Below are 27175 nucleotides of genomic sequence, written 5' to 3'. Positions count from 1 at the left end.
TGGATGTTCAATGAATTAACAGGGCTCAGCCCTCCCCATCTCTGAAACCTTTCCACCTCTTGATGCTAGTGAAAACCCTTGCATGTATCATCTGCTGCATTCCACCAACCTCACCCCAAGCCCCCAGTCACTTCTTTTCAGTTGCAGAGCCTTCAACTGGTCTTGGCCCATGGATCTGGGAATGCTTTAACTTTTTACCTGCTTCCTTCTTTGAAAAGCTTCTCAAAATTAGTCCATTGGGCATGCCTTCAGTCCTCTCTCCTCTTATTGCCTAGTATGTTTCATGAATGAGAAATGGAAGTTGATTTGCTCAAGTTACTAAGCACTCAGAATTTTCTAAACCCTTAATGTTTAAAGTTGCCAAAGATGAGTTGCATGGCAAGAATTCCAATCTGTATACTTAGAAGTTTTGTATCTAGTCTGTATGTGTAGTGTACACCTTAAGGCATCAAATTTGAAAGTGTCGCACATCCATAGCACTAAAATATCAATTGCCTCAAATAACCACTTAACTGTTAATAATCAAACCTGACTAAATGGAAATGGATTAATGAGTGAAAAACCAAACAGATAGGTGGAATCTTGGGTTAACATCTCATCTGAAAAACTACACCTCCGGTAGTGCAGCAGAGCCTCACTACTGCAAATAGTGGAGCTAAAACCCTTAACCCTCCTCTGAGGTGAGAGTACTACCACTGTGTCAAGTTCCTGCAAAGTTACAAAGCAAGCTTTGTGAACTGGTAGATACACAGTATTCAATTTGCACCGGGCCTGTATCTTTCGTTATCTTAAAGAGCAATATTCTTATACTGACAATCAATTGATATTTAATAATTTGCTGAAGACTGCTGTTTACTTGTAGAATAAAATATTTGTATGGTGAGGCTTGAGTTCTACCTTTTGTAATGTTGAATGCAATTTGTATGTGTTAATGTATAGTTTAGAGTCAGATTTCCAAGAAACAGTGTAGTGTAACTTTTATTTGAAACCCACAAGCTCACGTGGAACCTCACAAACTCACGTGGAACCTATCTGTTGTTAATGTTTTGGTATCCTGTGCCATAGTTGACAGGACATGGGGAATCATAAGGACAACTTTGTGGTGAAACATTAATCTCAACTATCTTGCTTACTGGAACTGCAGAGTGGAGGTCAGGCACTTTCTCTCATTTGTGTGGTGGGATTAAGAGAGGAATGGGGAGGAAAGGCTTTAGCAGCCAATCACTCTAGGCTTCTTGAAGGACTACATTATTGAATGGTGTGGTTTGAGAACAGCTATTCAGCCTGCTCTTGTGGATGAGGAAGGTGTAAAGCATTGGAAAGGAACGGTTGGCAACTGGTGACTGCTCCTTGTTCCTCCTCTGCCAGTGTGAATTTGCCATTGTGGGGAATACAATTAAAAGCTCTCTTACATGCATGAAATTGTTTTAAATTTTGCAGAGTGCTTTCATTTAAACAGAGGAATAGCGAGATTCAGACTTCTCTAATTGAATTCTCAAAAATGTAGGTTCCAGTAATTTATGAACCCACTGCATAATTTGATTGCATGCTGCTGGATTGTTTTTTTTGGCCAAAACTGCTCCTCTGCTGGTAGCAATGGGGATCCAGGTGTTGTGCCAACTTCCACCCTGTTCTCTTGCCCACATGTCTGTCCTTGGCTTGCTGCATTGTTCCAGTGAAGCCCAACGCAAACTGGAGGAACAGCACCTCATCTTCCGACTAGGCACTTTACAGCCTTCCGGGCTGAATATTGAATTCAACAACTTTAGATCTTAAACACCCCCCCCCCCAACCTCCCCCCATCCCCACCCCGTTTCTCCCCCCTCCCTTTTTTTTTCCAATAATTTATATAGATTCTTCTTTTCCCACCTATTTCCATTATTTTTAAATCTAAAACTTTGTTAGTCTTTCCACCCCACCCCCACTAGAGCTGTACTTTGAGTATCCTGTCTTCCATTCTTAATTAGCACCTTTCTTAGACAATATCACCACCTTCAACACCTCTTTGATCCTTTTGTCTGTAACATCTTTTGATTATCTGCTCCTATCACTGCTTGCTTATCTCCACAATCACCACACCCTCAACTTCTCTCTCTCCCCCCGCCCCCCCACCTTAAACCAGCTTATATTTCATCTTTCTCCTAACTATGCTTCAGTTCTGCCGAAGGGTCATAAAGACTCGAAACGTTGACTGATTTCTTCTCCACCGATGCTGCCAGACCTGCTGAGTTTTTCCAGGTAATTCTGTTTTTGTTGTGCCAACTTGTTTGGGTTTGGGGGATTAGTTTGGCTTATGAGCCCAGGAGGGGGAAGGGGAAGGAGGAAAGGTTCTGCATAGTTTCTGATCATGTTAGTTGAGATTATTGCCCTTCATGGCCCGTGGGTGGGATACTCAGGTGGGAATGTTGCACTGAGGGAGGCTCCAAGACTACTTACGACTTGAGTTCCAGGCAGAGGTTGCTGTCTGATATGGAGGGATGAAATTTGTACAGCTTATGATGTATGATCTTGAGTTAGCCACCTATCTACAACAACGTGAATTTATATAGTGCCTTTATCGCTTTTTAAAAAAATTGCAGGGTGCTTCACAGATGTGTATGGAAAGATTGATGTCAGTCCAGGGGGAATGGGCTCGTTAAAAGCTAGGCAGAGGTGGGTTTAAGAAGACTCTCCAGGTAGGAAAGAGATGATAATTTAAAAATTAATGCAGCCTTGAAAGCCCCCATTGCATAAGATCGTGAAGAAGGTTAGTAGACCTGATGGAATCTTCAGGAACTTTAAGACCAACCTGTAGGCTGAAAGGATTGCATTAGGGTATATTTAACTGTTTTTTTGTATTGCTCTTGTATCAAAAGATGGAGGAATCATGAACTCTGTGGGAGGCTGGCCTGATTACTGGTCTTCATTCCCAACCATGAATTTTGCTGGGAAGCTGGGGACCAGGCCATGATCTCTTGGGGCTAGGTTGCCCAAAAGAATTGAGCAAAGTTTTGAAGGTTTGAGTTCCTCCCCACTGTTTCTCATTTCAGGAACTGAAAGTACATTCAGCTTTCCAGGTCCCACTTTTTGGAATTCCATCTCTAGACTCTTGCACCTCTCCATCCTCTCTCTTTCACAATCTTCTTAAACCTCTTAGGGTGGAGAAGTTTCAGTGGCAGAGCAGGGGGCTTCAGGAATGAAGTATAGAAAAACTCAACTGAATTACCATCAGACAGGGAAAGCGTTCCCATTTTAAATGCTCTATCTCCAACTGGAGCTCACTGGTTGAGTTTGGGTATTGGGCAGTTGACTGTGCCTGGTACTTGGCAATAGAATGCGATATGGTAGTTAATGAATTCTATATGCCTTGGCAGCATTGGCAAACTTTAAGAAGGTTCCCAGGGACATTCAACTAGCCAAGAGTTGAAGCATAGATGTAAATCGGGCTGCAGTCTATTTGAAAGCCATTAATAAGAGGGGAGTAAATTGATCGATGTATATTTTATAAATGAGTACTATTGTGGGGAAAAAAAACAGCAATCATTAAAATGTTGAACTGTATTTTTATTGCTGGGAACACCATGGTTTCTCACAGTGGAGCTCTATAAATATAATTCACAATGCTCCTTGGGTTGAGTAATTCAAATGTGCATGTGGTGTTAGAATTCACTTGAAGCATCAGAACACCAAGACACTCGGAACCACAATGGAAGGGTTGAGACATTCTGATATCAACACGCCAAAACAATTTCAAAGACATTAACAATTTGTGTTCAAAATTTTTTTAAACAATGTTTTCATCAAGATCTGAGGAGGTGTTGTCAGAAATGCCATTTCATTGAAAATTTGATTGAAATGATTAATGATCCTCATTTTCTTTTTGATCAGATAAAATGCTGGAATAACTAGTTTTTTTGACCAGAATATTAAATCTACTGCATTACAGCTTCATAAACTTTGCAGGAAGTACCCTTACATATGGACATAATTTTAAGGCAAAGGTCATTTCTTTTCGATGAAGAGTCACCTGCTTGTTTTAGTTTCATTATTGATCCAAGTTATTGTGTCCTTTGGTTTGAAGACTGGTGATGTGCTGAAAAGTTGAATATTTAGTGGGGTCTTTTGAACTGGATTTGGCCATCATGCAAAATTAGGTTAGGGCACAAAATCTATTTGGGAGTTGTTTAGCGATGGTATGGGCTGTTGAAACCAAATTTCCATGTGCTTTGTGACAAATGTGTAAATGAAGAGCCTTTGTGACATTTCATTATCTCACATTAATGAAACTGGAAATTCATTGCATTCAAACTATTGATGTTTCATTTTATGATCAGTAAGTAGTTACGACCACAAATCCTCTGCCACCACCCCCATCCCCACCAATCCTTGCATTAACTTCAACAACTTGAATTAAAATGCAAGATTTAAAAAAAATAATTTGATTACAAAGAAAGCTTTGATGTACCCTAACCTAGTAACATTCCTTTAACTCATGACCTTCAATTGAACAGCTGAGGACCTCTTACCCGCTGTGATTGTGGGAATTAAACTGCTGATTGAGGTCAAACAAAGGATAAATGGCATGAATAGTTGAATACCCCACTGGCTTAGATGGCACCCTGAGGGAAAAGCATAGTGGGGAAGATGGAACTGATAGGGAGGTTGTCAGTAAAGGCAGAATCTTCACATGCAAGTATTTATGAAGTATCCTCATTCCAGAATAGCAAAGCTATTATTTTGCTTCCAGTAATCAACTTAATTGTACTATTAAATTCATTGCAAACTAATCAATTTTTTTGTTCCGAGCTTTGATTTTAATTTCTTTTGAAACTAAATGCTGAAAATATCAGGAATGTATAGAAAGAGCTGAATTGAAGGGATCTGCCCGGATGAGATGATGAATAAATTTTTCGTCCAGAATTAAAAGACTGTGTGCAGTTTTGGTTGCCCTATTATAGAGGTGGCATGAAAGACAGAGAGCACACAGTGTATATTTTTCTTATTCATCCATGAGAATATGTGTTGTGGACAAGGCTAGCATTTATTGCCCACCTCTAATGGCCCTTGAGAAGTCAATAGCGAGCCACTGCAGCTCATTTAGTGTGGATACACAGTGCTGTTTGGGAGTTAGTTCCATGATTTTGACCCAACAACAGCGAAGGAATGGTGATATAGTTTCAAGTCAGGATGCTGTGTGACTTGGAGGGAAACTTGCAGGTGATGTTTTCCCCATACATCATCTGCCCTTTTTCTCCTAGGTGGTAGAGATTATAGTTTTGCAAAGGTGCTGTCAATCAACCTTGGTAAGTTGCACAGGTGATGGAGGGAGTGAATGTTGAAGGTGGTGAATGGAGTGTCACTCAAGCAGGCTGCTTTGTCTTGGATGATGTCTAGCTCCTTGAGTGTTGTTGGATTTGCACTTGTCCAAGCAAGTGGAGAGTATTCCATCACACTCCTGACTTGTGCCTTGTAGATGGTGGACAGGCTTTGGGGAGTCACGAGGTGAGTTACTCGGTCTAGAACTCCCATCCTATGATTACTCTTGTTGCCACATTATTTGTATGGCTAGTCTAGTTATGTTTCTGATCAATACTAATCCCTAGGATGTTGCTGGTATGGGATTCAGCAATGGTAATGCCATTGAACATCAAAGGGAGATGGTCAGATTCTGTCAATTCTTTGGTGTCGATGTTATTTGTCATTTATTAGCCTAAGCCTGACTGTGGCCCAGATCTTGCTGCACATGGGCATGGCTTACTTTTGTATCTGAGGAGTTGCGAATGGTACCGGACTCTGTGCAATCATCAGCAAACACCCCCACTACTCACCTAATTTTGGAAGAAAGGTCATTGAAGCAGCAATGTTGTGGATGCCCAATTTTAGCTGTTGGATCTGTTCTGAATCTATCTCATTTAGCACTGTGGTAGTGCCACATAACACAATGGAAGTGTCCTTAATGTGAAAATAGGATTTTGTCTTCACTTGAACTTTTGATGGTCATAACCTACCTGGACAGATGCATAGCAATAAGTAGGTTGGCAAGGATAAGGTCAAGTCGGTTTACCCCCTTGCTGGTTGGCTCATCACTTGCCGCAGGAGCAGCCTGGTAGATATGCCTTTCAGGACTTGGCCAACTCTGTCAGTACTGGTGCTACGAAGCCACACTTGGTGATGGACATGATGTCCCCATCTAAAGCATGTTCTGTGCCCTTGCTACCCTCAGTGCTTCTTCCAAGTGGTGTTGAACATGGAGGAGCACTGATTCATAAGTTGAAGGAGGAGGGTGGCTGGTGATCAGGAGATTCGATGCCATAAGACTTCCTGGGGGTCTGGAGTCAATTTTGAGGATGCCCAAGGCCAATTCTTCCATGTCTGTATATCACTGTGTCACTGAGGGGCAAGGTCTTCTGTACAAAAATATTATTGTCTTGCTGATCAATGGAAATGTCACTTTTTTTTCTCAAGAGTTTGTGTTGTTTATTGTCTGTGGTCAAGGTTTCTTTTTAATATGTGTGGTTAGTGTGTGTTCTTGCCCTCGGAGTGGTTTGTCCCAATTAAAAATGTTCCAACAGCAGGCTTTTGTGAATTTAAAAATAAAGATGATTTATTATTAATTATTTATTAGGCCACAGCTGGAATACTGTGTCCATTTCTGATCGCCACATTATAGGAAGGGTGCGATTGCACTGGAGGGGGTGCAGAGGAGATTCACCAGGATGTTGCCTGGGATGAAACATTTAAGTTATGAAAAGAGGTTGGATAGACTTGGGTTGTTTTCGTTGGAGCAGAGAAGATTGAGGAGCGACCTGATCAAGGTGTATAAGATTATGAGGGGCGTGGATAGGGAGCAGCTGTTCCCCTTAGTTGAAGGGTCAGTCACAAGGGGGCATAAGTTCAAGGTGAGTGGCAGGAGGTTTAGAGGGGATGAGGGGAAAAACTTTTTTACCCAGAGGGTGGTGACGGTCTGGAATGCACTGCCTGGGAGGGTGGTGGAGGCGGGTTGCCTCACATCCTTTAAAAAGTACCTGGATGAGCACTTGGCACGTCATAACATTCAAGGCTATGGGTCAAGTGCTGGTAAATGGGATTAGGTAGGTAGGTCAGATGTTTCTCACATGTAGGTGTAGACTTGATGGGCCGAGGGGCCTCTTCTGTACTGAGAGATTCTGTGATTATCACACTCTTGCCCTGGAGGTTTTAATGTGATGGCTCACACATACTATCTCACACTCAAAGAATAGATACAGATGAGGAAGTAAACCCCAATACAATTACAATTGAAATGACTTCAGTCTCTTTTGCAGGAGGCCTGTAGTTTCTTAACTGAATTGATGATGTAGCTGGAGTGTAGATCGGGTAAAAGTGGAGGATCCTCATAAGCTGCAAGGTTTACTGTAGTTGAATTACCAGGTGGTCGGCTGTCAGGTGAAAGGTGAAACAGGTTTGGGGGAGATTCAAGATATAGCTGTTTTACCTTGGCTGCGTTGTCTTGCAGCTGGTTCAATGGTGTTTCAGATGAAATCTCTCATGGTGTTTCTCTGATCCAAACAACTTATTCTGTAACATTTAAAAGCAGGTACAAGCATGGCTCCCTTAACCAAATGACCTAAATAAGTCCAAAGACTATTTCCAAATAAGGTCATGGGTTCGGCTGATGCACATCCTGTCTTGTGGCCTTTCACAATGAGTGTATTGAGATGAGGGACCAGCACAATGCAATGAAAGGTTAGCAATGCTCATTTCATATTCATCTAACATCCATTGAGTTTTGACATCTCTGTTGTCCACAGTAAGGCAGGAACACAAATCAGCTAGTGTCATGATCCTGGTTGCTTACAGTTCATCGTTTAAAAAAAAGGGCTTGTGAATTTCAGTGGCTCGGATTGTTCATATTTTTGAGGTATTTGCTTAAGTTTCATGTCTTGTCTGGAGCCAATATTGTCAAAGTCATATGATGTGTTGCCGCCATCTTAAAAACTGTTGTGTCCATTTTTTAAAAATACAGACTTAAAATTTGTAACATCTTCATGCCTGTACTGGACATGACAATTTGCTTTCTCTCAAGGATTACCTGACAGGTGACTTTGATGTTCTGGATCCAATAGGGAGAAAAACCATAATGTCTATTGGGGAGCCAAGGGTCTAATGAATCAAAGAAGGGTTGCAGCACAGAAGGAGGCAATTTGGCCTGCCAGCAAGAGCACCTAGTGCCACTCCCCAAAATGCTGTTTTCCCTTGGCTTGAGAGCCGAGAAATAGGGGTCATATCTCAGGATAAGAGGTCAGTCATTTAGGATTGAGATGAGGAGAAATTTCTTCAGAGGGTTGTGAATCTTTGGAATTCATATCTCAGAAGGCTTGGCTGCTCAGTCGTCGAGTATATTTAAGACTGAGATTGGTTAGGATTTTGGGAACTAAGGGAATCGAGGGATATGGGAGAAAGGTTGGAAAAGTGGAGTTGAGGCAGATCAGCAGGAGCAGGCTAAATTGACCATATGGCCGCCTTCTCCGATATCTTTATCTTTTACTGGTAACATGCTAAATGCTGTACCTCCTTAATTACTTTTATTTTTTTTTATTTTCATATTTTTACAATGATGTGGCCAAAACCACAGTCATTAGTCCAGCTACAGCCAGATTAAGGTTGTGTACAAGGTCAACATTATCTTCTTTTGTGTTCCATGTCTATAGATACAAAAGAAGGATTCTCTTTCAAAAGCAAAATACTGCAGATGGTGAAAATCTGCAGTAAGACATCAGTGTGTGGAGAGAGAACCAGATAACATTTCAGGTTGATGACCCTTCAGCAGATGCACGTACAGTGCATGTTTGTTGCATTTCCTTATCATGTCCATTATTTCTTAAGAATTCTGTGAGGTTGTTCAAAGATGAAGACTGAAAGTTTCCTGCTTTATCCCTGTTTCATTTTGAAGAGGGGTTACATTTGTCACCAAGCAGCCCTCTAATAATTTTTCTTTCTACAAAGTTTTGATATATTATGGGCAGAGCCACTCTGTTTCTTCTCTAACTCCCTTCAACATCCTTGGATGTGAACATTCTGGGCCCTTCAGTTTATATACCTTAAATTTGAAAACTTTAAATACCTTTTCTCTTTGAACAATGCTTCCATAGTTCTAAACCCATTTCTGGTGATTTTTACCATCCCAATGCCTACCACTTTTCATTACAGGCTTTCCTCTTTGACCTAACTGTCTTATTCTCGCCTTGAATTTCTCTTACTATGAATATGCCCATAGGAAGCCTTCTACTACAAACTCACTCAGTCTTTCTAATGGCCTTTCTGTAGCTTTCCTTTATTTCTTAAGTATCTATCTCATAGGAAGTGTCTTTGAAAGAATATCTGTTGGTTCAAGTGCATTATCACAGCAAGAAAGTCATGGAAACCAGATGGAAATCGAATAATCTTGATTGAAATCTAAATCCAAAGTTATAGTGCATATGCCTAATTATTCTGTGAAAGTGAGTTGATCCTAGCTTAGTTCTTTCACGTGGATTTTCATGCTGTCCCATCTAATGTTGCTTTTCTTTTAGTCCACTAACTTTCTGCAACAATTTTGAGGTAAAATATAATCTTGAAATGTAAATCAGCAGAATTTAAACATCAAATCTAGTGATCAGCTTTAACTAAATCAGGAAACCTGACTTTGATCTTGTTAAATTGCTTTTTTGTGTTTCGGCAGTAATAATTTCTTAGAGGTCAGCATTTTGTTATCTTTGTGTCAGTTACAAACCAATAGTTGCATGGCACAAAAAAATGTTCACTTGTATAGCCACTCTATCCATGGCTGTTAGAACAGACAGAATTCATGGCCGGAATTAGTGTAAGGATGGGTGGGAGTTGGGCAGATATGTAATTTGGTGCCGCCGGCATTCATGCTAGTTTGCCGCCACAATCCTGACTCTGGGTCATTTTCGGGGTCAGGATTATGCTGCCCGGTGCTTCCCAGTGGGCAGCCAATTGAGGCCAATTGTTGATAATTATGGGGTCTATTAAATCCTGTTCATATAATGACTTGGATTTTCAATCGCCAAGGCAGGCAGCCCACATTGGCCCGGACCATGTCCAGGCCAATGTGGTGGACTCAGGGCAGGAAGCAAAGCTGGGGGTGGGCATGATGGATTATGTGAGAGAGCCGCTCTCAACTCATAATGGTCACGGGGCCATTGAAGTGTGGCTGATGGCTGTCTCCTTGAGGAGTTGGCCCTCCAGGATTATGGCCAGGCAGCTGTGATGTTTTTAAACAGTGAAGAAAGCTTTTCCTCTTTTTTGACCTTCAGATCCCATCTCAACCGGTGGGGCTGCCAATTAATAAGTGCTGAAGGGCCTCCCATTGGCCCTCCGGCATGGGGGTGCTGCCTGCCGTCCCTGATTAAACAACCGTGCCCACCACTGGCCTTTAGTTGACTGCAGCTTTGAAAATCGTCATGGGCATGCCTAAAACATGTTATGCAAGATCGAGACCTGGAGCAAGCTACTTTGTCCGGTTCCCAACTCTGATTGAAAATCCAGCCCAAGGTGTGTGTAGGATTGCTCGGGAGATGGGGTGGGAAAGAATGAATATTTAGTTGGGATAATGGAATGTACCCAATGACAGTGAGGGATGGGAGAAAAGGGATGTCAAGTATTAGTGTGTCTTTTGCTTTACTCATGGATGCAGTTTAATGAATAACATATTTTTAAAATCTTCAATTTACAATCTACACACAGAAATAAAGTGGTGACTTAATTCATTATTTAGTACCCTGATATATAAATTTGCATCTGGATGATTTACTTAAGCAATCTGGATGGTCATTTTAGAAAAAAGCATTCTTTTAGATTGATAGTCACAGAATGAAACGTTTAGCTTTCAGGCATGCTACTTGTGTACTCATTTACTGGAAGTAAAATTAAAACTCTTTAGGAGCTATGGTGACATTGAGTAAAAAAATTGACATGGCATAAAAATACAAAATGGCATATTACATAATGAAAGATCTTGAAGGTCAGAGTCAGGTTTCCTATTTGTATCTCAAAATAGATGTAAGGCTGATGTGGTCGAAATTGGACACACGATTTCTTGTCACTGGGAAATATCTAATGGAAGTACTGTACAGAATTTGCAAATCATATAGTATCGAGGATCTTATGTGTTATTAACAAATAGGATACATCTTTCTTATTCCATCAAATAACTGTTAAAAAAATATTTAGTGTCGTTCAGTTTACACTTCAAGTGAAGAGATTTGCTAAATTATCTTTTGCATCACTTACGCTATTTTCTCATCTTTGAAGGAAAGTTTGCAATTACCAGTGATACTTCTGTTTAATAGGTTTCACCATTGTTAATAAAAAATGTTTTTGGTAACACTTTGAGAACTGCAGTAGCTTTATTTTCAGTAAAATATAGTGAGCCAAGAGTATTTTGTAGTACCCTGTTGAAAATTTCTTGTGGTTTTTCATGAAAATAAGCGTTGTTAGTATTAAGGAGTGAAATACTTTGCACTTTTTGTCATACCACCCAACACAAATGACAAATTTGTGGTATGCTGAAGATTGCTTCTGGGGTTTTCAGACTTTCCTTTAAACAGATTCTATGTCACACTCTCATCAGTTTATCTGCACATTCCAATAGCCAATCACTGGCCAAGGGGTTGTAACAATTAAAAACCTTACATTATACGAACTGGATACTGTAATCTCACATGTGTCGCTACATGTGATTATCTCACTTTTCGAAGGACAAATTGATTCAACACAATTTGGTGACAGAAAACCAGATGTAAATAAACAGCTGGTTGATTTTTGCAACTGTTGCATGAGCAGAATATCTGTCATAAATTGCATCATTTTACAACTTATTTTGTTATAACAAATGATACTAAAATTAGTAAAATGCACTACTTCCTCCGTTAGGCAAGATGATCTTTAGTTTCCTGTTGACCTTTCCTTTGGATGCGACTGGTTACATGTTGAATTGAAAAAGCCTCCGCTTGCTCGGTCTGGCACCCTTCTCATTCTACCAAGCTTTCACTTTCTCTGTCAGTAAACCTTCTAGTGTTCACTTGTCAACTGTGTGCTTCTGTTCCTTTGTTTCCTGGCTTGACAAGAAACCAACGACTTAACCTTTCACTGATTCCCTGTCTTGGGAGTTAGATAGTAAGGCTGCCAATTAGATCAGTTACTGCCTCCTTGGGTGGCTCTACACAGAAATATCTCCTCTGTTCTCAGTTGAACGGTACAGGGTTTCCATCCTGAACTAATGATTCTGCATAACTCATAGGAAGGTCCATATGCTCCCTGTTATCTCAAGCTACAGTGATATGCTAAAAGCAACACTGGTTTTTCTGGCTCAAATCAAGGTTGAAAACTCGCTGGAGCGGCAGGCAAATTCACTCTCGAAAACCCACAAAAAGCTTGTGAAAATTCAATCGTGGGGCCAACCAATGAAAGAAAATTGGCCCCCCATACGTGGAAGAGACGGGACCTGTGAGGAACTCTCCTCCAGATTCTGTCTCTCCCGTGCTACTGCTCCAGCTCCTCCAATCACAGGTTCCCTCTCTTCTGATCCCAGAGGCAGAATCTGTGATTAGAGGAGCAGAAAGGGCGGGAGACCGGGGGCCTGGACGGACCAGAGAAAAGCAGAGTGCAATCGAGAGAGGTAACTGAAAACACAAGTGTACAGATCAGAAACAGGTCAATCCACTGTTAGAATAACTATCTCTGACTTTCTCCAACAGTGACCAGTCCTTTGACAGATCCTTTGGGTGGCTCTGAAAAGAGCCTTTGGATTATTAGATTTACATTTTGCTCATTCTGTGCTGGACTACAGGTGCTTGCAGTAAGAGAGGAGGCTTCACCTCCTTCTGGACTTGGGCTGTTACTGCAATTCTCAATCTATTCCCTCTCCATCTTGGAGTGACACAGGGTGGGATTTACCAAGCTCCACAGTCTAAACCCGTCGCTCAGTCCTGATGCCTGAGTCCCGAGCAAGGGGATTGACAGTGGGAGCGCTTGCAAAAGCTTTGCAAAGGGACTCAAGCTTGACAAACCCAGTAGCATTGTGCGCCTATAGCAACTTTATACTCCAGCATAACTCACAAGTGTAGCTTGCATCATCAGCCTTAGTAATGGCTGGAGCCAAAGTGAGCCACTTTTAAAATAAATCCCCATTCTTTTACTTCGCATTTCCAACAGTGGAAAAATACACGAGCAAAACATCACACCGGAAGCTGATTATTTTATTCTTATTTATTATATTCAAATTATGCAACAGGCCACTGCCCTTTTGATGCCTCAGACCAAGCCTTGTAATGGTAGTTCTTGCTAACTTAGCTAAAAGATAAAGAGGCAGAAGGCAAGAAGGGCTACCTCACAACATTGGGATGGTAAAGTAATTGGGTTGAACTTTACAGTGATGTTTGGGGGGTCGGGGGTTGCATACAGCTGATTGCTGCCCCCCCTTCCCCACTCCCCCGGAAGAAATATCTAGACTGGGGGTCTGGAATTAGGGAACACAGTCTTAGAATATGGGGTGAGCCATTTAGGACTGAGTTGAGGAGGAATTTCTTAACTCTGAGGTTAGCGAACCTTTGGAATTCTCTCCCCCGAGGGCTGTAGAAGCTCAATAATCGAGTTTTTTCAAGACAGAAATTGATAGATTTCTAGATACTAATGACCTCAAGGGATAGGGGATGGCACAGGAAAATGGCGTTAAGATGGACAATCAGCCATGATCGAGTTGAATGGCAGAGCAGTCTCGAGGGGCCGAATGACCTACTCCTGTTCTTGTGTTCCTATGACTGATGTTAAACAAGGCTGCCCCGCAGTCATAATGCACTCTGGGAGGTGGGGGTGGGACCTCCGGTCCCTCAATGGGCTGTGAGCAGTCCCAGCAGCGCATACTCAGTAGTAGGCTCTGCTGGAGCTGCAAATAGGCCCCAGATTGAAGCCAACGTGGATTCTGGGGATATTGGGCGGGGTGCCAAGGGAGGGGTGGTAAGGTTGCAGAGGGTTGGGGGGTGGGGGGGGGGGAGAGTGTGGGGGGGGGGGGGGGGGGGGGGGCGGTGGTGGGGTGGGGGTGAGTTTTGGTAGCCAGGCAGGAAGTGACAAGGTGATTGGGGTGGCGGTGGGGGAAGGTATCCCTGACAAGCACAGGGCACCCCCTAAAGGACATACCCCCTTCCTTTCTGCCTTTTAACCATTGGATTTAAATCAAGGCCTTCCCACTCCTGCCCGCCTGTCCACTCCAACTGTATTATGGTGTGGGCAGCTTAATATACGGGTCAATTGGCTTGTTAATAAGCTCAATTGTCTGGTAATTATGGTTTTAAAAATGGCTGCTGGGCTGCCGATTTTTGGCACCTGCTTGGCTACCGTTTTTTGGGGAATGGGTCAAATAGGTGGGAAGGTAGTGGGCGGGTCACCCGTCATATTTTATATTTGCCCCCCCACCCGAAAACATGCAGGAGGGGGCAGGGATGTAAAATCCGGCCTATTGAGTGAAGAGCCCCATAAATCTATACAAGAGCCTCCCGATCTACACAAATAACCTGGACTGAGATTTAGTGCTTGTGAACTTAGTTTGAAGATGAGGGGAGCAGAAGGTGTCAGAAGGCCTCAAGGTCTTAGATCAGCAACAAAGCAGCATTTATATCTGAGTAAATGATGTCCGATACAGCAGCTTATATTTATATAGAACCTTTAACATAATGAAATGTTCCATGGTGCTTCAAAGGAGCATTATAAAACAGAGTATGACACTTAGCCACATAAGGAGATGGTAGGTCAAATGGCCAAAAGAGGTAGGTTTTAATGAGTGGCTTAAAGGAGGAAAGTGAAGGAGAGAAGTGGAGGGATGTAGGGAGGGTATTCCAGAAGTTAGGGTCTTGGCAACTGAAGGCATTGCCACCAATGATGAAGCGATTAACACTAGGGATGCACAGGAGACTAGAATTAAATATGTTGGGTGGTTGTGGAGCTGAAGGAGATTGCAGAAATGGGGAGGGGCAAGGCCATGGAGTGATGTGAAAACATGGATGAGAATTTTGCAATCAAGATGTTGCTTGATTGTGAGCCAATGTGGGTCAGCGAGCACAAGGGTGATAGAGGAATGGGACCTTGCTGCGAGTTAAGATGTGGGCAGCAGTGTTTTAGATGACCTCAAGATTAAGTAGGGTAGAATGTGTGAGACCAGCAAAAAATCAACACAAATACAGAAGGTAATGATGATATGTGACTGCATTACCTAATAAAGGAATTGGTGAGAATGAAAAAGGAGACCCTGGAAGCCAAAAGTAGGCCCTGAAAAACAAAAGGTAGCCCATGTGAAAATCTCAAGAAGTGTCCGTCCGTCCCCCCCCCCACCCACTGCCCAAAAAAGACATTTTGATCTCTGACTCAAATACACATTTCCTAGATTGCCTGTTGAGCAAAATACTAAGGATGTTGGAAACCTGAACTAAAAACCGTTATTGTTGGATACACAAGCTGCAGATCAGGCAGCACCTGTAGAGAGAGAAACAAGAGTTAACTTTCAGGTTGATGACCTTTCATCAGGAACAGGATCTGCTTGTGTACTAAACTGGACGGACACTGTCTTGAAACCTTCCTTCAAGTGAACATTTCCTGTCTTTCCAAAGATGGGCAGAGAAATGTTTTTTGTAATATGAGGCTAGATGTGAATTGTGATGTGCTCTTCGTGTAACAGTCAAAACAAATTCCACTTGGTTCATTCCATCGCCCTTTGTATTCAGACAATATTGATTGAGGGGGTGGTGGGAATGGAACTAACCAGCTGCTAATCCCCTTAACAGCTCACATGCATGCTTTCAGAATTGCATTTCTTTCTAGGCACTTTTTTAGCTGCAAAAGCTGCATTTTGACTTCCAGTTCCTAATTGAGGATTGTTCGTCACAGTAATTTATTCAAAAGCACACATGATCCCTGCCACACCATCTGAACTTAGGTGTTTTCTCCTTTGTAAATTACGACATCAGGAAGCAGAGGTGCAATATTTGACACCTTGTCTATTCAGTGATACAGTTAGTCCTGACAACCAAAATGACAACTGCCTGTACCGCAAGTATATTCTTAGCAAACAATAAACATGAAGGAGGAGAGAAAGTGCGGAAGGATCTGAACCATAAAATAGCTAAAGTTGCATCGGTTACCAGGATAGCCTATAGAAAATAAGAATGTCATTCTGGAATTATGCAGATTGCAATCTGCTTCAGAGAAATACTGTTGAGATGGTAATGTGTTCAGCTGTTCAAGACATCCTGGTGAATGGACATGTTAGGTTGTGTTTGCCAATGATTTTAGTGATCTGCTACTTGCTGCCTTTATAAGGAAAGCTTGAGTTTTGGAAACAGATTGGTTCAATGATTGAACATTTTAAGAAATGCCATGAAACCACATCTTGGAAATGATGCCAGGGCCTCTGATTTTTCTTCACCACCTCCTCCTACCTTTTGTGCATGTGGGTACAATTTCATGGGGACCAGCACCCAGCCATTTTTTTTTTACCAATGTAACTTTATTCATTCATTCATGGAATGTGAGTGTTGCTGGCAAGGTCAGTATTCATTCTCAGTCTCTAATTGCTTTTCAGAAGGTGGTGATAAGCCGCCTTCTTGAACCACTGCCATGCATGAGGTAAAGGAACTCTCACAGTGCTGCTCGGTGAAGAGTTCAACAATTTTAACCCACCGATGCTGAAGCAACAGCCACATATTTCAAGGTCAGGGTGATGTGCGACTTGGAGGGGAATTTGGAGGTGGTTGTGTTCCCTCTGTGACTGCTGCCCTTGTCCTTCCTGGTGCTAGAGGTCACAGATTTGGAAAAAAAACTGTTGAAAGTGCCTTGGCGAGTTGCTGCAGTGCATCTTGTAGATTGTGCAGTGGCCAGCATCTGACTTGATCTTGTAGCCACAGTACTTTTATTGCTTATTCAATTAGGTTTCTGATCAATGATAACTTCTAGGATGTTGATAGTGGAGGATTTGCAGGTGGTAATGACGTTGAATGTCAAAGGGAGATGGTTTGACTCCCGTTGGTGGGGGTTGGGGGGGGGTCATAGCCCAGTTCTTGAGTGGCATGAATGTTATTTGCCACTAGTAATTTATCTCCCGAGAGATGTGACCTTTCAGCAGCATTCTTCATCCCTTTTTTTTCCCCTTTGGTTTAAAATTTCCAGAATCTGCAGTTTCTGTCTTCTGAGGGGCATTGGACTGATTTGAAAAATATTTATCTTAATTTAGAAATACACCCTCAAAACAAGACACTATTTATAGATCAATTAAACAATAGAATTCTCAACTGTAACTCTTCCTGTGTACAGAGTGCAGTGCTCCAGAATTTATCTTCAGTAAAGATTCTTTCTGGACCTTCCACAGCTGGTTCAGGTCTTGGGAGGAACAACAATAGTGAAAGTCTTCAATCTTTCATGATGATATATTTTTGGCATTCAGAAAATCTTGAATTTTAAAGGCATCTATTGCCAAGTGGAAAGAGATTTGTTTGCGTTATGGTGCTAAGACAATCATTTCACATCTATAAACTGACATTTTTGCTTTATTTTCAACAGTTCTACTGAAGCACCAGAGATCTCTGTTTATAATCCATTTAGTAGCCAACACTCTCTTTATAGTTGGAAATCTAAATATTAGCAACCTCTGTTGTTACAATCCATCATAAGGACCTGAAAGATTTAGCCTTTTGTTTTAACCTACGTGCATACAAAGGATCTGAAAAGAGCATTTGGAAATTGTATGAAGATGTCTCCCTACGTCTTAAACTTCTTAAAAGTAATACTGTTGCCTTTAACTAGTAACTCATCAAGCCAAAGTGATTCATATTTCCACAATAGATTCACTGTCTCCTGTGTTCGAACTATGGATGAGACTAGGTAGAATTTCCATGTCGTTGGCAACAGTGCCAACATTCTTTCTGCCATTGCGTTCCTTAGAAAATGAATGTGAAATTTGCTGCTCTGACAACTTTTGAACCTTGGCCTATTGTACCAGTAGCCGAAAAGCACTGCCTAATGTAGTGACTGACTCACTTAGATCATTTGGCAAATGAAGCTTTGGGCCCCCATTATCAATTGATATTTCCATTATGGAAAATATTTTTTTTTTTCATCATGAAGTGACGATGAGTAGATCAAATGAATGGAAAAAGTTTCCCAGTCATGTGGTTATGTTTGGACCAATGTCAAGAATGTAGATTCTATTTGCCAGATGGCTACTAATCTTCATTTCCTGCCTGAGTATTGTTTTCTGAATTTCTAAAAACTCTCTTTAAGGCAAGTCTCAGCATTAAATTTTAGTTAACCCGCTGTGTTCCATGCTGCCACCTTGATGTACCAATGGGGGTGTGGGGATTGCATGTTCAGAAAGATTCTCTGAATATATACTTCGCTCTTGGCTTTTTTACTAATTGTTACCAACTGTAGTTTGGAATGTTTGCACTTGGTTTTAGAAAACCAATGAAAATTATGTTATTGCGGCTTCAATTTATGTCACTGCAGTTGAAAGCGACTTCTCTGGAGTGGAGTTGAGGTTGGATTCTTTCCTCTGCAGCAACAAATTGAAAAATAATTTTTCAAAATGTAGATTTGAGAATAATCTGATGCAAACATTTTGGTGGGCGGGATTTGGTTGAATAGTAACATTATTTTCATGGTACGTGGAATATTAATTACATGATTAAAGGTCCTATTACCCCAGGGTCTGATGATTTTTGCCAATTATTTTAACCCTGTTCCTGAATATGTGACACAAAGTGATATTTGTGAAGCTAAATAATGTTCAGCATGATCCATTGCAGCCCAACACCTAAGACCAATGCTGAGAATAATGGGTAGTCATGTCACTGAGATACTGTAGAATTCCTTTTGCCCTCTGCTCACAACAAAGCTTGAGAGCTTGTTTTCATCTTCAGTTGTGAGCTAAGAGCATTATAGCCATTATGTAACTGTACTATTTTTTCTTTACTCTTTCATGGGATGTCGGTGCCATTGGCAAGGCCAGCATTTGTTGCCCATCACATCTAGAATCATAGAACCATAGAAAAGTTACAGCACAGAAGGAGGCCATTTGGCCCATCTTGTCCATGCCAGCCCAAGGACACCCAGGTGCCCTTTCTAATCCCACCTTCCTGCACCCAACCCATAGCCCTGCAGCTTACGGCACTTTAGGTGCAGATCCAGGTACTTTTTAAAAGAGTTGAAAGTTTTTGCCTCTACCACCAACGTGGGCAGCGAATTCCAGACACCCGCTACCCTCTGCATAAAAAAGTTCTTCCTCATGTCCCCCCTACACCTTCTGCCATTTATCTTGAATCTATGTCCCCTGGTTCTAGAATTCTCCATCAAGGGAAACAATTTTATCCTGTCCAATCTAGCTATCCCCCTCATAATTTTGTACACCTCAATCAAGTCACCTGTCAGCCTTCTTTGTTCTAAGGAAAATAACCCCAACCTATCCAATCTCTCCTCGTAGCTACGCTTTTCTAATCCTGGCAACATCCTTGTAAACCTCCTCTGCACTCTCTCCAGATTCCCTTCCCTAATGGACAAAAGTGAACCAGATGGGTTTTTATAACAATCAATGATCATAGTCATCATCATTACTAAGACCAGCTTTCAATTCCAGGTTTATGAATTCAATATAAATTCCACCAGCTGTCATGGTGGGATTTGAATCCATGACCCTAGAGCATTAGCCTGGGCCTCTGAATTACTTGTCCAGTAACTTTGCCAGTACGCCACCATCTCCTCCCCTTGTCTACATTGAAACTTACTGCTTCTGAAAAATGATCCACTCAAGCGAATTAAATTGTTCATGTGAACATCTGCCATGTTATAGTTTGAGTTTGTGATTATTTATTTGTAATGCCTTATATCCGAAGCTGTCAGAATGCTCAAATTATTTAAAAACATGTCTGATTATATACAATGTAACCTAGAATTCCCATGTTATGAAAAATGAGTTTTTTGATTTAATATGTATATATTAAATGTTAATCATATTAAAAAATCAGTAATGAAGCTGTCAGTGACATTTTAGAATTGTATCTTTTGGTGTGAATTAGTTAGCCATGCAATCCTTTTATATTAATGTTATTGTCTCCTTTTAGTATGTGCAGAAGCTTTCAACCCTGATGAGGAAGAGGAGGACACAGAGCCTCGGGTAAGCAACATTATTTAGAAAATGGAATGTCCCAGCAAGTGGATGAAAGCAAATAAAATCTATTATTTTGAGGGGAAGAAGTAACTTCTCACCACACCCCCATAATCTTCCTCATTGGTAGGCATACATACAGACACTTGTTGCACATTGTCCTCATATCTGTGCCTCTTGATTTTTAAAAGAATCCAATTATATTCGGTTTGGGAGAGGGTTGTGCACTGATGGTAAGCAGCAGATTTGGGATAGGAAGTGCAAAGAGGAATAGTGTAGCAGAGGTTTTGAAGATATAAACCATCTTTTTGTAGCAGTGCAGCAACAAGAGAGAAGAATATCTGCACCAAGACGCACGCACACACACACACACACACACACACACACAGAGGGACAGAAACACAGACACATACACACGCTGTATTGAAAAAGGGAAAGTAAGGCAATGGAGAATATTAAAACCAAATAATGGAATGTGCAAATGGGAGGGACTACCTTGTAAACTACAATTACAAACATTAAGATTTTTTTGAGGATTGCCTTTTTATTGCAATATCATTTGGTAACTGTAATTTAGACTGCAGCCACTGCTGACTGCCTTAAATTTGCATCATGAAATCAAAGCATATGAAAGCTCTTGTCTCATGAATATCAGAAAGAACAGCAGAGGGCTAGTGAATTGCTCTCTGGTCATGTGGACCAGGGAGGTCTGTGGAGACTGAAGTGTTTTGTGCTCAAAAGAAATGCACTATGTAAAAAGTAACATAAGAATGATGGCAAGTAACAGTAGAAAATGAATTTGACTAGTTCTGAAAGTATATCAGAGAAAATATGAAATTTGTGTTGTGACCCAACTTTGAACTATGCTATAAACATGACGGAAGAAGAAAATTGCCTTTGTATCATGCGGAATTATTTTCCTAAATTGCATGCTATCAGTCTGTTTAAACTTTACTGTATAAATAGCCTAAATGCAGAGATTCTACGCTAACACTTTGAGTTAACAGTCTTTAGCTGCTATTTCTCCCCTTTAAGATATAATAAGTTAGCTAAGTCTAGCATTCTAATTCAGGTAATTATTTTAAAACTTTAATTTTATTCCATGCCTAAAGCTCTTTATTTTCTTCATTCCTTCCTCTGTTGCGAGAACAGTTGGCAAATATTTGCTTCCAGGACTCTGATTGTACTAATCATGGGAGATGGGCATTCTGAATTATTTTTCCTTGCCCCTGCAGCTGCTTGATAGTTCCCTATGATGGCATTGGTGAGACCCCATTTAAATGTCTTGGTACAAACCTGCAGCCTATATACTTGCTTGTTGAACAGGGACTGTTAAATAATATGAATTTGTAAAGCTATATACAGCAATATCCTGTCTACATTTTAGGTTGTCCATCCCAAAACAGATGAGCAAAGAAGAAGATTGCAAGATGCCTGTCAAGACATTCTTCTCTTTAAGAATTTAGACCAGGTATGACCTTGGCATGAAGCTTTAGACTATAACAGAAATAAGCAGGAGTTACTAAATAATTGTGAAGAAATCGAAACTGTTCCAGCTATTTGAAAAATTTTAGCCTCACGTTAAAATAACGCAAAATAAAATATTGTTCGTGTATTTGGTTTGAATTCTGCCCTTTCCTTCTGGGGGAACCAAGATCTAAAGCCAACACGGTCTGAATTTTGAAACCAGAAAAGGGCATTCTGTCTCATGAGCCCATCTCTTTTTTTTAATTCATCAACCCCACTTTTCACCATCTCTCATTCTTTACTGTCCAAGTGTTTGTGTAAATGCTTCCTTTTTCATTCTTCTCTAGGAATTTGCTTCACAACTCATTTTGGGTAAAGAGACTATCCCTAACTTCCTTTCTTATTCCCAAATGTGTTCCCTGGTTTTTGAAAGTTTAGCATACTGGACAAATTTGCTTGATAAATTTTCTTTTTTTTTTGTTGAAAATGTCAATTAAGTCATCATAAAGTCTTGCCTTGTCAAAGTAAACTGTGGAAATGAGGAATGGATGTTTAAATGTAGCCTTACCTGGATTGCTTGTATCCCAAATAATTTTCTTTCAAATAAAAAAGGCCAACCTTTTAACCACTTCTCCTAATTTAAGTTGCTGACTCTTTTCCTGTTTCTCACCTGGCTTTATGTAAAGTATGCCTGAGTTTTAACTTGATGGCGAAGTCCATGAAATTTTCATACTTACTGGAGGTGAGGATGTAAATTGAGACTATTTTCTATTCCCAGTCATGCCATCTGAGCTCATTTTCATCCGTAATGCCCAACTCTTGGTCTCCGACCAACGTATACTGCTGACCACCAAATTTCACTTTCATGTCCCATTCTAGCAGAGATTGTAAATGGTTCCCTCTCCTAGGGTACTGTCACTTCCTTCCAAAACAGTCTTCGCCTGCCTCCTCACAAAAAAACAAATCTTTGACCCTCCCCTTCCCCACCCACTCTGTCCCTGCCAACTCCTATTCCATCTCAAATCTCACTTTTCAAATTCTTGAATGTGTTTAAATTGACTTTGCTCTCCTTATTTAACACCCTTCTTAAAACCCAAGTTTTTCACCCATCCTGATAGCTTCTCATTTGGCTTGGAGTCCATTCTGTTTGTTCACACCTCTGTGAAGCACCCTGGAATGACTTCTACATAACGATGCTGTGTAAGTGCAGGTTGCAGTTGTGACCCCATAACATACAAGTGTTTAGAATCTTGAATCACATTGTCTTTGGGGATTTAAGTTTTTTTGTGGAGACTGATATCTTCAAATGGTTCCACAGCTTACTGCTTCTGAGCTTTGGGCCAAGGTGTATTAATTGGTCAAAATAGAAGTAACCTTACACTTATTTTGTTTTTGTGCCTGACTTGGGAGTGTCTGGCAGAGTGCCTAAAGTGAGAATATTGGATTTCTCAGACAAAAAGATCAAAATGATACCCATATGAATAATTGTTTTTCTCAATAAGCTGAAGATTTTAAATGCAACAATTCATACACTTGTACAACCTTGGACTCTGATTTGTTGCTTTAAATTAATATTTAGCACATATATTTTCTGAACACTTGCACAGGCTATGCCTTTAGTAATGCTTTTGAATTTCTTCCCTTCCCTTTGTTACACTTCTATCATTGATCAGCTACAATTAGTGATTCCTGTGTCACCAAATCATTTCTTGCATTTCAGTATTGATGGTAACCAGAATTTAAGGTTTTGCCTGCTGTGAGATCAAGAATGTGCAATGTACTACTTTGGTGAGGGAAGGTACAAAAGTAGAAATTTGCTTTTTTTTTATTTGGTAATTTATTTGCAAACATGGAATACTACGTCAGTGATTGCAGAATATGATAACCCCTGTCTTTTACAGGAACAAATGTTTCAGCTGTTGGATGCCATGTTTGAAATGCATGTCAAAATTGATGAACATGTCATTGATCAAGGGGATGATGGTGATAACTTCTATGTTATTGAAAGGTAAGAATCTTTTTAAATTCCATTTTATATTCCGCCCAGTTTATGTATTGAATAAGGTGTAATGTTTTAGGGTTATTAACTGAAGCTGGATGGCATGGGATTTGACTGGAAAGAAAGATGTGGGTACTACAAATTTTGTCAGCTAAATAAAGGCATTCTTTCTGTAATATTCATTTGATAGTCGTGGGTCCTTGTTACAAATTTCAGTTAAAGATTTTATCAAGCTCAGCATCGTCTCCTACAATTTTGCCCACTCAATATCTAATTAAACGATAGCTTGAGCAGGGGATCATAAATGACCTATTTTGTGTACTTGATACAATGATCTCTCTCATGCTGTCACGTGATGCCTTCTGTCTTGCTGAAGACTCTAAGACTCAGAAGGAAAAGTACTCTGATGAAATGAGGCATGATTACACCCTGGTTTATTTTACATGAAATATTTGAATCAACAGAAAATACATTTTCCTGTGAGAGATGCATCTACTTCTTGTCACTCTGTAGTGTAAAAATAATAAAGATGCAACCTTGTGACGAGGAAAACATGATTTGTAAGCTAACTGACCTTAACTAGAATTTCCAAGGTCACATGGGTCCACTGTCATTCTTCAGCCTGTGTCTGTTTCTGGCTGACTCTCCCTATGGCTATATTTCTACATCCACAGAGGATAAAAATACACATAGGTTCAATTTATATATATATTTATTCAAGCACCCTCTGCTGGGCTCAGTGAATGTACATCATTCTAACACTAAGATGCAAACTACTTTGGAATTCACTCAGTATCATCCCATTTGTCTCAATTCACAGAATCACACAATGCAGAAGAGGCCCTTCGGCCCATCGAATCTGCACCGACACGTGAGAAACATCTGACCTACCTACCTAATCCCATTTACCAGCACTTGGCCCATAGCCTTCAATATTATGACGTGCCAAGTGCTCATCCAGGTACTTTTTAAAGGATGTGAGGCAACCCGCCTCCACCACCCTCCCAGGCAGTGCATTCCAGACTGTCACCACCCTCTGGGTAAAAAAGTTTTTCCTCACACCCCCCCTAAACCTCCTGCCCCTCACCTTGAACTTATGTCCCCTCGTGACTGACCCTTCAACTAAGGGGAACAGCTGCTCCCTATCCACCCTGTCCATGCCCCTCATAATCTTAAACACCTTGATCAGGTCGCTCCTCAGTCTTCTCTGCTCCAACGAAAACAACCCAAGTCTATCCAACCTCTCTCCATAACTTAAATGTTTCATCCCAGGCAACATCCTGGTGAATCCTCTCTGCACCCCCTCTAGTGCAATCACACCCTTCCTATAATGTGGCGACCAGAACTGCACACAGTACTCCAGCTGTAGCCTCACCAACGTTCTATACAACTCCAACATGACCTCCCTACTTTTGTAATCTATACCTCGATTGATAAAAGCAAGTGTCCCATATGCCTTTTTCACCACCCCACTAACATGCCCCTCCGCCTTCAGAGACCTATGGACACACACGCCAAGGTCTGTTTGTTCCTCAGAACTTCCTAGTATCATGCCGTTCATTGAATACTTCCTTGTCAAATTACTCCTTCCAAAGCGTATCACCTCACACTTTTCAGGGTTAAATTCCATCTGCCCATTTGACCATCCCGTCTATATCTTCCTGTAGCCCAAGATACTCAACCTCACTGCTAACCACCCGGTCAATCTTTGTGTCATCCGCAAACTTACTAATCTTGGGCATACTTTGTAAAAGAGCAGTTTCGTAGCTGTTCCTGCCCGGATTCAACCCAGAAAATATCTTATCAACATTCCAAATCGCTTATGTATCTCTGAGAGCTGAAGCTGGATACGATCTTAGAGCTGTAACCTAACTTAAATAGCTCCCAGACCATAAGTAAGAGTCACAAATGTTATAGTTCTCTTGTTAATGCTGACATGTAGCATTAACCTAGCATCTACTTTAGTCGCGACACCTGTTATAAAACGATCCATACACAGAGCAAATACCCATTTTAAGTAGGAACCCTATAGATTTAACATGGATCATTTTCACGGCAGTGATCTAAACTTGGGCTCCCGGTGACTTGTGAATGTCTCAAACTTGGAACATGAACTTAAGTATATTCCTGATGCTGCTGCCTTCTTGTAATTCCTTTCTGTTGTGTGTCATTATATGAAACCTCCTTATCAGTTGACTTGTAATTCTATCATCATCTTAAATTTCGACCACGTTCTGGTGGTTGCTGTTCGAAGATACTGGCCATGAAATTCCCTAGCGGGTCAAAATAAGAATTCTAATATCTTGCATATTATTGCAAGCCTAAATCAGGTTATTAATTGGTTGCTGTCATTAATGATTATTTGTTTAAATGGGGCTGTTATTACCAATTTGTATTTTTACTCTTACTGTAATTCACTTCAAAATATGAAATGTATTTTAACTTTCAAACATACCAGTGTCTTCAGTCTTCACCATTTTGAAGCTGTTCCCATGAGAGAAATTAAATATGGACCCTTCTACTAATTAATCTTTCCCCTTTGTAGGAGTTTAATAAAATTAGGGAAGATGTTAATGACTTCACATTCTTAGATATTTTGGTTGGGTTCTTACACTCTTTAACAATAAACCCGGCAATGTGGAAAATTGCCCAAGATATGTCCTGTCCAAAAAAGGTAGGACAAATCCAACCCAGCCAGTTATCACCCCACTCAGTCTACTCTCATCCATCAGCAGAATGATGGAAAGTGTCGTCGACAGTGCTATCGAGCAGCACTTACTCAGCAATAATGTGCTCACAGACGCTTCGTTTGTGTTCTGCCAGCGCCACTCAGCTCCTGATCTCATTACAGCCTTGGTCCAAATATGGAAAAAAAGAGCTGAATTCAAGAGATGAGGTGAGAGTGACTGCCCTTGACATCAAGGCAGCATTTGACTGAGTGTGGCATCAAGGAGCTCTAGCAAAACTGGAATCAATGGGAATCGGGGGGGAAAACCTAACACAAAGGAAGATGGTTGTGGTTGTTGGAGGTCAATCATCTCAGTCCCAGAACATTGTTGCAGCAGTTCCTCAGGGTAGTGTCCTCAGCCCAATCATCTTCAGCTGCTTCATCAATGACCTTCCTTACATCATAAGGTCAGAAGTGGGGATATTCACTGATGATTGCACAATGTTCAGCACCATTCGCGATTCCTCAGATACAGAAACAGTCCATGCCCATGTGCAGCAAGACCTGGACAATATGTAGGCTTGGGCTGATAACTGACAAGTAACAATCGTGCCACACCAGTGCCAGGCAATGACCATCTCCAACAAGAGAGAATATAACCATATCCCCTTGACTTTCAATGGCATTACCATCACTGAATCCCCCACTATCAACACACTGGAGCATATCATTAACCAGAAACTGAACTGGCCTAGCCATATAAATACTGTGACTACAAGGACAAGTCAGAGGCTGGGAATTCTGCAACAAGGAACACACCTCCTGACTCTCCAAAACCTGTCCACCATCTACAAGGCACGTCAGGAGTGAGATGGAA

At 41.0% G+C, this 27175-nt stretch overlaps 1 protein-coding gene across 2 annotated transcripts in view; it reads left to right on the top strand.

Annotated features, from left to right (window-relative positions):
* The window catches only part of prkar2b (protein kinase cAMP-dependent type II regulatory subunit beta), a 101673-nt gene that overhangs the window by 33911 nt on the left and 40587 nt on the right, over nt 1-27175 (top strand). For both annotated transcript variants that reach the window (XM_078553439.1, XM_078553438.1), the window contains exons 3-5: nt 20121-20173; nt 21552-21635; nt 23533-23639. In XM_078553439.1, coding sequence (XP_078409565.1) covers nt 20121-20173; nt 21552-21635; nt 23533-23639 — 244 coding nt within the window. The remainder of the gene's footprint in view (nt 1-20120; nt 20174-21551; nt 21636-23532; nt 23640-27175) is intronic.

The sequence above is a fragment of the Cetorhinus maximus genome, chromosome 12 (genome assembly GCF_964194155.1).
Source record: "Cetorhinus maximus chromosome 12, sCetMax3.hap1.1, whole genome shotgun sequence".
NCBI lineage: Eukaryota > Metazoa > Chordata > Chondrichthyes > Lamniformes > Cetorhinidae > Cetorhinus > Cetorhinus maximus.
The sequence above is the reverse complement of the archived record's forward strand: the minus strand, read 5'-3'. Positions and strand labels throughout refer to the sequence as shown.